The sequence below is a fragment of the Coregonus clupeaformis genome, chromosome 17, assembly GCF_020615455.1.
Source record: "Coregonus clupeaformis isolate EN_2021a chromosome 17, ASM2061545v1, whole genome shotgun sequence".
Taxonomy (NCBI): Eukaryota; Metazoa; Chordata; class Actinopteri; order Salmoniformes; family Salmonidae; genus Coregonus; species Coregonus clupeaformis.
This window is the reverse complement of record NC_059208.1, coordinates 21,068,428-21,081,136: the sequence shown is the minus strand read 5'-3', so window position 1 is coordinate 21,081,136 and position 12,709 is coordinate 21,068,428. Positions and strand designations below refer to the sequence as shown.

The 12,709-nt window shown below is 43.3% G+C and overlaps 1 protein-coding gene across 1 annotated transcript in view; it reads left to right on the top strand.

The window, feature by feature from the left end:
- The window catches only part of LOC121586069 (ectonucleotide pyrophosphatase/phosphodiesterase family member 2), a 35,889-nt gene that overhangs the window by 11,142 nt on the left and 12,038 nt on the right, over nucleotides 1–12,709 (top strand). Inside the window, exons 10-18 of the mRNA XM_041902521.1 lie at nucleotides 55–120; nucleotides 534–606; nucleotides 1,320–1,428; nucleotides 5,099–5,227; nucleotides 9,592–9,623; nucleotides 9,809–9,936; nucleotides 11,086–11,173; nucleotides 11,266–11,353; nucleotides 11,528–11,697. Coding sequence (XP_041758455.1) covers nucleotides 55–120; nucleotides 534–606; nucleotides 1,320–1,428; nucleotides 5,099–5,227; nucleotides 9,592–9,623; nucleotides 9,809–9,936; nucleotides 11,086–11,173; nucleotides 11,266–11,353; nucleotides 11,528–11,697 — 883 coding nt within the window. The remainder of the gene's footprint in view (nucleotides 1–54; nucleotides 121–533; nucleotides 607–1,319; nucleotides 1,429–5,098; nucleotides 5,228–9,591; nucleotides 9,624–9,808; nucleotides 9,937–11,085; nucleotides 11,174–11,265; nucleotides 11,354–11,527; nucleotides 11,698–12,709) is intronic.

Here is a 12,709-nt window from a genome sequence, read left to right as displayed (position 1 = left end):
GGTGAATTACATTTTGTCCTCCACATAATGAACTCAGCTGATGTGTCTTTCCAGTTCCATCCCATTGGAGAGGAGAGTCCTGACCATGCTGCAATGGCTTCACCTGCCAGACGGAGAGAGGTAAATCAGCTTATTTTATTCTCTTCATTAGGCTGTTGCTATCTGCAATGATAAAACAGCAGTAAATCCCATTCTTTACATGAATACAATATATCCGTTCTATGCTTAGCAATCTCCATCTGACTTTGTAAGTAAGTAAGTTGTGACTTTGCTCCCATATCCTAGCCCTGTGTTGAGACCTGGGGGAGGTCTAGTATACAAGGCCAATCTAAGCTTCCCTTCCACCTGTGTTGAGACCTGGGGGAGGTCTAGTATACAAGGCCAATCTAAGCTTCCCTTCCACCTGTGTTGAGACCTGCTGGTGGTCTAGTATACAAGGCCAATCTAAGCTTCCCTTCCACCTGCGTTGAGACCTGGGGGCAGTCTAGTACACAAGGCCAATCTAAGCTTCCCTTCCACCTGTGTTGTTTCAGGCCATATGTGTATGCCATGCACTCTGAACAGCCGGATACGTTTGGCCACAAGCTGGGGCCCATGAGCACTGAGGTGAGCTGGGGCTGGGATTGGGGCTGGGGCTGGGATTGGGGATGGGGCTGGGGCTGGGTCTGGGTCTGAGGCTGGGTCTGGGGCTGGGTCTGAGGCTGGGTCTGGGTCTGGGTCTGGGTCTGAGGCTGGGTCTGGGTCTGGGTCTGAGGAGGCTGGGGCTTGGGCTGGGTCTGGGGGAGAGACGGTTGTGGTTGTGGTCCAGACTACCGGGACCTGAGCATGTGTTAAGCAGGACTCACCACAGCAGCGCTCACGACAGCAGCACTCACTACAGCAGCACTCACTACAGCAGGACTCACTACAGCAGCGCTCACTACAGCAGCGCTCACTACAGCAGCGCTCACTACAGCAGGACTCACTACAGCAGCGCTCACTACATCAGCGCTCACTACAGCAGCACTCACTACAGCAGCACTCACTACAGATGTAGCTAGTTACATACAGAACACTCTACAGCACTGTAGCACAAACACTGGCTTTCTGTTTCAACTTTCCAGCCCTAGGAAGGCCCCAAACTAACCCAGGCATGTACATGCATGACCAGTACAGTGTGGAATTGATGAACCATTTTCTAGAGATTGTGATTGTGTTCTGTTAATTGTCTAATAATGATTAGGTATTTTGATGATCTGTACAGGGATCAATACTTCTATGATATTCCCTGATCATTGTGATTGCTATGTGAATATTGATCAGTGTATTCTGTGCTGCAGCTGAACAACCCTCTGAAGGAGATTGATAAGATCATGGGTCAGCTGATGGACGGCCTGAAACAGATGAAACTCCACCGATGTGTCAACATCATCATGGTGGGAGATCACGGTACTGCTGCACAACCGCCTTGCACCTTCTCAACACACACCAACTCTACCTTCTCAACACACACCAACTCTACCTACTCTATACACACCAACTCTACCTTCTCAATACACACCAACTCTACCTACTCAATACACACCAACTCTACCTACTCTATACACACCAACTCTACCTACTCAATACACACCAACTCTACCTACTCAATACACACCAACTCTACCTTCTCAACACACACCAACTCTACCTTCTCAACACACACCAACTCTACCTACTCAACACACACCAACTCTACCTACACTATACACACCAACTCTTCCTACTCAACACACACCAACTCTACCTACTCTATACACACCAACTCTACCTACTCAATACACACCAACTCTACCTTCTCAACACACACCAACTCTACCTACTCTATACACACCAACTCTACCTACTCAACACACACCAACTCTACCTACTCAACACACACCAACTCTACCTACTCAACACACACCAACTCTACCTACTCAATATACACCAACTCTACCTACTCTATACACAACAACTCTACCTACTCTATACACACCAACTCTACCTACTCAACACACACCAACTCTACCTACTCAACACACACCAACTCTACCTACTCAATACACACCAACTCTACCTACTCTATACACACCAACTCTACCTACTCAACACACACCAACTCTACCTACTCAATACACACCAACTCTACCTACTCTATACACACCAACTCTACCTACTCAATACACACCAACTCTACCTACTCTATACACACCAACTCTACCTTCTCAATACACACCAACTCTACCTACTCTATACACACCAACTCTACCTTCTCAATACACACCAACTCTACTTACTCAATACACACCAACTCTACCTACTCAACACACACCAACTCTACCTACTCTATACACACCAACTCTACCTTCTCAATACACACCAACTCTACCTACTCAATACACACCAACTCTACCTACTCTATACACACCAACTCTACCTACTCTATACACACCAACTCTACCTACTCAATACACACCAACTCTACCTTCTCAACACACACCAACTCTACCTACTCTATACACACCAACTCTACCTACTCAACACACACCAACTCTACCTACTCAACACACACCAACTCTACCTACTCAATATACACCAACTCTACCTACTCTATACACACCATAACTATGCCTCCTCAATACACACCATAACTATGCCTCCTCTATATACACCATAACTATGCCTCCTCTATACACACCATAATTATGCCTCCTCTATACACACCATAACTATGCCTCCTCTATACACACCATAACTATGCCTCCTCTATACACACCATAACTATGCCTCCTCTATACACACCATAACTATGCCTCCTCAATACACACCATAACTATGCCTCCTCTATACACACCATAACTATGCCTCCTCTATACACACCATAACTATGCCTCTATACACACCATAACTATGCCTCCTCTATACACACCATAACTATGCCTCCTCTATACACACCATAACTATGCCTCCTCTATACACACCATAACTATGCCTCCTCTATACACACCATAACTATGCCTCCTCTATATACACCATAACTATGCCTCCTCTATACACACCATAACTATGCCTCCTCTATACACACCATAACTATGCATCCTCTATACACACCAACTCTACCAGCTGTGTTTTTAATCAATACTACTCAACCTTTCCCCTTATGAAAACCTGTTCTAACTCTTTGTACATGTGTATGTGTTTCGGAGGGTTGGGATAAAGTAGAAGACTAGTGTAGAGGGCATCCTGCAGAAGCTGCAGGTCCTGACGGAGATCATCGTGGCACGGTCAACCTTTTTCACGCTGCTGTTGGGAGCGAGCAGTCAGAGTCAGACAGACAGCTTTAGGATGAAAATATTTTTGTTGTCCCAAAGATTATTTGGAAATGGTTTTCTTTCTGCTTTGTGTGAGCTGGCAAGTGAGCTGCGTCGTCAAATACGCCTAGAATAACATTGCAGTACTGCGGTTGGGTTCGGGACCAGTTCTTGCGTTAGCGGGTGAGGGTCGGACAGAAAGCCAGAGGGTGTGGGCGGGAGCGGTATAAAATGCTATGGGTGTGGGCGGGTGCGGTATAAAATGCTATGGGTGTGGGCGGGTGCGGTATAAAATGCTATGGGTGTGGGCGGGAGCGGTATAAAATGCTATGGGTGTGGGCGGGAGCGGTATAAAATGCTATGGGTGTGGGCGGGTGCGGTATAAAATGCTATGGGTGTGGGCAGGTGCGGTATAAAATGCTATGGGTGTGGGCGGGTGCGATATAAAATGCTATGGGTGTGGGCGGGTGCGGTATAAAATGCTATGGGTGTGGGGCGGGAGCGGTATAAAATGCTATGGGTGTGGGCGGGTGCGGTATAAAATGCTATGGGTGTGGGCGGGAGCGGTATAAAATGCTATGGGTGTGGGCGGGTGCGGTATAAAATGCTATGGGTGTGGGCGGGAGCAGTATAAAATGCTATGGGTGTGGGCGGGTGCGGTATAAAATGCTATGGGTGTGGGCGGGAGCGGTCTAAAATGCTATGGGTGTGGGCGGGAGCGTATAAAATGCTATGGGTGTGGGGCGGGTGCGGTATAAAATGCTATGGGTGTGGGCGGGTGCGTTATAAAATGCTATGGGTGTGGGCGGGAGCGGTATAAAATGCTATGGGTGTGGGCGGGTGCGGTATAAAATGCTATGGGTGTGGGCGGGAGCGGTATAAAATGCTATGGGTGTGGGGCGGGTGCGGTATAAAATGCTATGGTGTGGGCGGGAGCGGTATAAAATGCTATGGGTGTGGGCGGGTGCGGTATAAAATGCTATGGGTGTGGGCGGGAGCGGTATAAAATACTATGGGTGTGGGCGGGTGCGGTATAAAATGCTATGGGTGTGGGCGGGTGCGGTATAAAATGCTATGGGTGTGGGCGGGAGCGGGATAAAATGCTATGGGTGTGGGCGGGTGCGGTATAAAATGCTATGGGTGTGGGCGGGTGCGGTATAAAATGCTATGGGTGTGGGCGGGTGCGGTATAAAATGCTATGGGTGTGGGCGGGAGCGGTATAAAATGCTATGGGTGTGGGCGGGAGCGGTATAAAATGCTATGGGTGTGGGCGGGAGCGGTATAAAATGCTATGGGTGTGGGCGGGTGCGGTATAAAATGCTATGGGTGTGGGCGGGTGCGGTATAAAATGCTATGGGTGTGGGCGGGAGCGGTATAAAATGCTATGGGTGTGGGCGGGTGCGGTATAAAATGCTATGGGTGTGGGCGGGAGCGGTATAAAATGCTATGGGTGTGGGCGGGAGTGGGATAAATAAATAAATCCTCCGCAGACCTCTAGACCAGGGGTGTCAAACTCATTCCATGGAGGGCCGAGTGTCTGCAGGTTTTTGTTTTTTCCTTTCAATTAAGACCTAGACAACCAGGTGAGGGGAGTTCTTTACTAATTAGTGACATCAATCAAGTACAAGGCAGGACCGAAAAACCCTCAGACACTCGGTCCTCCATGTAATGAGTTTGACACGTGCTCTAGACAATGTCCATTTCTCTCTGACTATGGACAATCAAGTCACCTTCTTCTTCTTCATTCTGGAGTGATTTAAAGTCTGTTCTGAACATGTGTTCCTCAGGTATGGAGGAGGCTCACTGTGACAGGACAGAGTTCCTTAGCTCATACATGCCGTCCACTGTTGATGACATCATCCTGATCCCCGGCTCCCTGGGCAGGATCCGCTCCAGGTACCCCAACAACCCCAAATGTGAGCGTTGGTTTGTTTTTTTGATTGGTGTATTGATTGATTGATTGACTGACCATTTATTTTATTTTATTTAACCTTTATTTAACCAGGAAGGGCTCATTGAGATTTAAAATCTCTTTTTCAAGAGCGTCCTGGCCAAGATAGGCAGCACCAAGTCATTACAAAAAATTACAGACAGACAACATGAAAAACTACAAGTAATTTAGTAAAAACCATTCATGAATTCACAAGAGTATAACAATATCAAAAATAGCAAATTAAAAACATTGACAGGTCAGGGAATCAGCCTCAAAATCCTTCATCAGAGATTTAAAAACACCAATCGGGACAAGTTCTTCCAGTTTAAAATTATTTTGTAAGGTGTTCCAAGACGATGGCGCAGAGTACATAAAAGACCTTTTACCAAATTCAGTTCGGACATTTGGAACAGTTAGCAGGATAAAGTCCAGTGAACGAAGAGAGTACCCACCACATTTCTGAACAATAAAAATGCCCAAATAAAAGGTAGTAAACCCAAAATGGCTTTGTAAATAAAAGTATACCAGTGACTGAGCCTACGAGTGACTAGAGAAGGCCAGCCAACCCTGGTATACAAAGTACAGTGGTGCGTAAGGGTTTTGCAGTTTAAAATAAATCTCAAAGTACCATGATAAAGAGTGTCAATTGATCTCAAACACTGAGCGGAAGCATTCATATATAAAATATCCCCATAGTCTAGTAAAGGCATAAATGTAGCTGATACTAGCCTCCTTCTGGCTTCAAAAGAAAAACAGGCCTTATTCCTAAAAAAAACAAACAATTTCAGCTTCAATTTTTTTGTAAATTGTTGAATATGCAATTTAAAAGAGAGGCCGTCATCAATTAGAATTCCAAGATATTTATATGAGGTTACAACCTCAATCTCCTTGCCCTGACAGGTAGTAACAGGTGAAAGGTTCAGAGGTCTATTTCTTGCATTAGAAAACACCATTAGTTTAGTTTTGTCAGTATTGAGGATAAGCTTCAATTGACACAAGGTATGTTGAACAGTATAAAAAGCAGTTTGCAAGTTCTGGAAAGCTTTTGTAAGAGATGAGGCACAACAGTAAATAACAGTATCATCAGCATAAAAATGAAGTTGTGCATTTTGGACATTTTTGTCTAAATCATTAATATAAATAGTGAATAAGAGAGGACCAAGTACAGAGCCCTGGGGCACACCATTCCAGGACAGACAATTTAACAGACATAAGCCCATCAAATTGAGTGCACTGAGTTCTATCAGACAGATAGTTAGCAAACCATGCAACTGCATGCTCCGAAAGACCTACACTCAACAATCTCTGCCTTAGTATAGCATGATCAACTGTATCAAAAGCCTTAGAGAGATCAATAAAAAGTGAGACACAGTGCTGTTTTTTGTCAAGGGCTTCAGTGATATCATTTAAAACCTTCATGGCTGCTGTAATTGTGCTATGCTTCTTCCTGAAGCCCGATTGATACATTGATAAAATAGAGTTAGTAAATAAAAACTCTTTTAGCTGTTCACTTACAAGGGTTTCAAGTATTTTCACCAGGGGTGACAGCTTTGAGATTGGCCTATAATTATTTAAAAGAGTTGGATCTCCCCCTTTTAAAAGTGGTAGGACAAATGCTGACTTCCAGATCTTTGGAATTTCATTACATTCCAGGGTTAGATTGAACAGATATGTAAGTGGTTCAGCTATGAAATCAGCTGCCAGATTTAAAAAGCAGGGATCCAAAAGATCAGGACCTGCAGGCTTTCTTTGATCTAAGGATTTCAGGGCTTTATGTACCACCTGCACTGAGAATGGCAGAAAACTAAAAGTTTGACCAGCTCTCACTGGTTCATCCACACAGGGTTGTACAGAGACAGAGGACACTGGTTCATCCACACAGGGTTGTACAGAGACAGAGGACACTGAATCAAACAGCCTACCAGATGATACAAAGTGCTCATTGAAACAATTCAGCATTTCAGTTTTGTCATATATAGCAACAGAGTCCTTCAAAACACATGACGGTAATTCATTAACATTACTGTTACCAGACATAGACTTAATAGCATTCCAAAACTTTCTAGGGTCATTCAGGTTATCAGTGGTAACAGACATAAAATATTCAGACTTGGCCTTCCTGAGAAGAAAAGAACACTTGTTTCTTAACTGCCTAAAAATAAGCCAATCAGCATCAGAACAAGATTTCCTTGCTTTAGCCCAGGCTAGATTACGGTCGTGAATAATACAAGACAGCTCAGAAGAAAACCATGGATTATCCCGCCCTTTAACCCTGAACCTGCGGAATGGTGCATGTTTGTTTACTATTTGGAAAAAACCATCATGAAAGAATATCCAGGCAGTTTCCACATCAGGGATAAGCTCAATCTTGCTCCAGTCAAAATAAAACAAATCATGAAAGAAAGCCTGCTCATTAAAACACTTCAAATTTCTCTTACGAATAAAACGTGGATTTGTCTTTGGAACCTTAGTATTTCTAACAGCAACAACAGCACAATGGTCACTTAAATCATTACAAAAACACCAACCGCAGAATATTTATGTGGAACATTTGTCAATATCAAATCAATCGGGGTAGATTTATCAGGGCATTTAAGATTTGGGCGAGTGGGTGAATTAATCAACTGGGTAAGATTCATAGAATTACAAAACATTTTTAAATCATCAGACACCGGCTTTAACCAACACCAGTTGAGATCACCAATCAAGATCATTTCACTGTAAAGAAGTTTAGACATAAGGTGCGTCAAAGAAGAAAATGCATCACCAAGAGCAGAGGGGGGTCTATAACAGCCAATCACAGTTATAGAGAGGCCCTTTGAAACCTCAATATTCAAAGCAAGAAATTCCAACTGTTTACAAATAGTTTCAGACTTTGCCACACTTACATGGAATTTAGATTTTACATATATAGCCACACCCCACCTTTCTTAACCCGATCTGCACGATAAACATTGTAACCACTTATACAAATATCCTTATCAAAAATAGACTTGCTGAGCCAGGTTTCCGAAAACACAATTACATCAGCATCAGTTGATTTAGCCCAAATCCTAACCCCATCAATTTTTGACAACAGGCTGCGTACATTTAAATGAAAAATACCAAAACCAGATCTTGATTTAAAATCAGAGGGGGTTTGGAGACATTGCATATCAGGGCCAGGGTTAGGTTGCACGTTACCTGATATCAACAACAGAAGAATAACTAGGCACCTCTGTTTAATAACCTTGCACGGCTTCTCTTTTTTTAAGAGACCTACTGCAAGCGAATTCTACAAGTGAGTTTCCAGACAATACAAAACAGTCATTTAAAACCATTAGACTTTGGTAGTGACACAAATTCGTACTGTTCACATCATGCCACAAATGCATCGGCACTTGGACGAGTGGACCGAGTGAAAAAGAGCGAGTTCCTGCAGACAAAATGTCTCATGGACGCGAGTACATTGTCAGATGTACTCACCCTGCGACAATGTTCGTTTTCTCTCCAGAGTTCAATAAAGTCAGTGCACAAAGCAATACCACGTAAATTGTCATTTTCTCTGACCAAAAAACAAGAGGCCAACGAAGGTAAGTGGAGAGAGGGACAGCGTGTATGTGAGTCAATGTGAGTGTTTGCGCGTGTGAGTAGATTGGGTGTTGAGGGCGATAGAGAGAACGGGTTGAGCTGCCACTGACAGCCAGGCGAAGAGCAAGGAGCAGCTCGGACAAGACACTCCGCGGACTAACGAGGAACTCAGGCCAGCCAGAGATAGGGTTACTTTGGTAAACTTCAAGTAATGAAGTTCCGAGTTGAGGAGGACCCGTGATCTTTACACCAGCAAAAATAAAATAGTTTGCACTACGCAACAACGAAGTTACGCAACCATAAATAAATAGATTATTAGTAGGTTAAAATGTACTAGTCACAAACAAACGACTTGACATGCTGCCATCTTGGAAACAAGTGGGAGGGATGAACACCCAATACTCTATTGAAGAACATGCATTAATAAAATCATTGAGGATTACCCAACTAACCAACTACAAATCCCCAACTAAAATCAGAGACCTATTTCCATTGTTGTCCTCATAGGCTGCATTTAGACAGGCAGACCAATTCCTCCAGTTACTGGAAAGTCTGCAGTGAAAGACAGAGTACTGTATCTCAGTTGGCCAGGTCAGGCGAGGCCAAAACAATAACATAACTTTACTGTGTATCTTTCTGCTCAGAAGAGCACGCCTCCTCCCCAGACTAGGTTGATGTGTCCCTACTGATCCAGTTATGAACTGCGTCCTCAGTACAGTAGAACGAGGCACATTTCCTAACAGTCGACAGTAAATTAGAACACTTTGTCTTTTTCAGATGATGCAAAATCGGTTGTTGCAAATCTTACGGTGAGTATTATACACGTTGTATTTCCATGCACATTGTCTTCTCTAAGTCATTGTTCTGACCAATATTCATATCTGTGTTGTCGTGTCAAAGGTTAAGGTGAAAAATCCTGAATGATAGTTGATGAAATAGTGGTGACAGAGTTCTACTACAGAGCACCTGGAATCATGTTCTTCTGCCCCCTCAGTGTAAAAAAACGGACCAGCACTTCAAGCCCTATCTGAAGCAGCATCTCCCCAAGCGCCTTCACTACACCAACAACAGGAGAATAGAGGATATCCATCTGTTAGTGGAGAGAAAGTGGCACATCGCAAGGTTATTCTCTCGCTCTCTCCCTCCCTCTCTCTCTCCCTCTCTCTCTCTCTCTCTCTCCCTTACACTCTCTCTCTCCCTCTCTCTCCCTCTCTCTCTCTCTCTCTCACTCTCTCTCTCTCTCTCTCTCTCTCTCTCTCTCTCTCTCTCTCTCTCTCTCTCTCTTGTTTTGAAATGGAAATAGACCACAGATATTTTGCTACGGTGTGTCCTATTGGCGTGTCCTATTGACGTGTCCTATTGGCGTGTCCTATTGGTGGTGTCCTATACCTGGACAGACTCTGTATGTTTGTCATCATCAGTCCCAGTGTTGGTCAGACCCAGTGGAAGGTTCTCACTCCTAGTGTAAACCCATGAGGTAATGCCTGTCTGTCTGTCTGTCTGTCGCGGACAACAACTGAAAACAAATCAATGGTTGAAAGACGGAGAGGAGAGGGATGGTTAAGAATAAGCCAGCTCCATGGGGATGTCACCCTCTTTGAGTTGGCACGCCACAGAGCTAAATGAAAGAGCTCTTTGAGATCCCTCCTCCTGCCTGCTAAGATATAGACTTGTTTAATCGCTGGCACCATGAGTTGTGAACTTAATGCTTTCTGAGTGAGAAATTCCTACCCTCCTGCAGTGGCAGCTAGCAGAGTAAAACAGTCTTTTAAATTAAATACCCAAATGAAGTGCAATATTTGTTAGCCGTTTTCCCTGCCGTTGGTGATTTTCCGGCTCTACGTGCTTGTGGGTTGTCCCTTACACAGACACCACTGACTGTAGTGCTTAATGCACGCTCAATAAAAAAGTGTCTGTTTTTCAATTACAGGGCTTTTGAGGGGAATGTGGTGGTGTGGGGTTGGCCTTGGTGAACTGAATCCTTTAACTTGGGTCTATAATGATTTCAGTGTGTTACTGTGTATGTAGGGCTGTATCTGTGTGGTCTGGTTTTAATCAAATCAATGTTATGAAAATCAGACACAATTTCCTTGAATGTTTATTTAGGCTGCACATTGTCTTCATCCTCTGTGAGGAAATTTAGATAGTTCATATTATTTAAACCATCAATTATCTGATGTTGGAAAATGTTTTTTTTGCATCATGCTTGCTTGTCTTCATGTAACTTCAAAGCCTTTTTTTTGTATTTATGCATAACGCTGACTGTCACAGGAAGTCTCCAGAAGGAGGAAAGAGGCACCCTGGGAAATGTGGTTTTGCAGGAGATCACGGTTATGACAACAAGATAAACAGCATGCAGGTATGCTAGTTTTATTCTCATCTTGATTTATCAACAAGTGATTTATAACAATTAATTATTAATCATTACCTTATCCTGTTCTTGTTCTTTAGACCATTTTCTTGGGATATGGACCTATGTTTAAATTCAAGACCAAAGTGCCAGTTTTTGAAAACATTGAACTTTACAATGTCATGTGTGGTAAGGCATCTTTTCCATGTATAATTTTTTACTTGAGGGAGGCATAGAATTCGTCACCCCATACTCATACGTTATGGACAGTGAAGTTGCATTGAATTGACTTGAGATCTTACTGTAGTCAAACAATGTGATATGATACGATAAAATACTTTATTTTCCGTTTTCATGGAACAGATCTGCTTGGCCTGAAGCCTGCCCCTAACAACGGGACTCATGGCAGTCTGAACCACCTGTTGAAGAGCCCGGTCCACAAACCCACAATGCCAGAGGAGGTGTCTAAACCCACCCTCTCAGGTCCCATCATTACTCTGACCGATGACTTAGGCTGCAGCTGTGATGACAAGGTCAGCTACAAAACAGCACAGCTCTTATAGCCACAGAGATAGATACTGTATCACTGTAGAGATAGATACTGTATCACTATAGAGATAGATACTGTATCACTGTAGAGATAGATACTGTATCACTGTAGAGATAGATACTGTATCACTGTAGAGATAGATACTGTATCACTGTAGAGATAGATACTGTATCACTGTAGGGATAGATACTGTATCACTGTAGAGATAGATACTGTATCACTGTAGAGATGCTAACTGTATCACTGTAGAGATAGATACTGTATCACTGTAGAGATAGATACTGTATCACTGTAGGGATAGATACTGTATCACTGTAGAGATATATACTGTATCACTGTAGAGATAGATACTGTATCACTGTAGGGATAGATACTGTATCACTGTAGAGATAGATACTGTATCACTGTAGAGATAGATACTGTTTCACTGTAGAGATAGATACTGTATCACTGTAGATATACAGTGAGGGAAAAAAGTATTTGATCCCCTGCTGATTTTGTACGTTTGCCCACTGACAAAGAAATGATCAGTCTATAATTTTAATGGTAGGTTTATTTGAACAGTGAGAGACAGAATAACACCAAAAAAAAACGAATGTCAAAAATGTTATAAATTGATTTGCATTTTAATGAGGGAAGTAAGTATTTGACCCCCTCACAATCAGAAAGATTTCTGTCTCCCAGGTGTCTTTTATACAGGTAACGAACTGAGATTAGGAGCACACTCTTAAAGGGAGTGCTCCTAATCTCAGCTTGTTACTGTATAAAAGACACCTGTCCACAGAAGCAATCAATCAATCAGATTCCAAACTCTCCACCATGGCTAAGACCAAAGAGCTCTCCAAGGATGTCAGGGACAAGATTGTAGACCTACACAAGGCTGGAATGGGCTACAAGAACATCGCCAAGCAGCTTGGTGAGAAGGTGACAACAGTTGGTGCGATTATTCGCAAATGGAAGAAACACAAAAGAACTGTCAATCTCCCTCGGCCTGG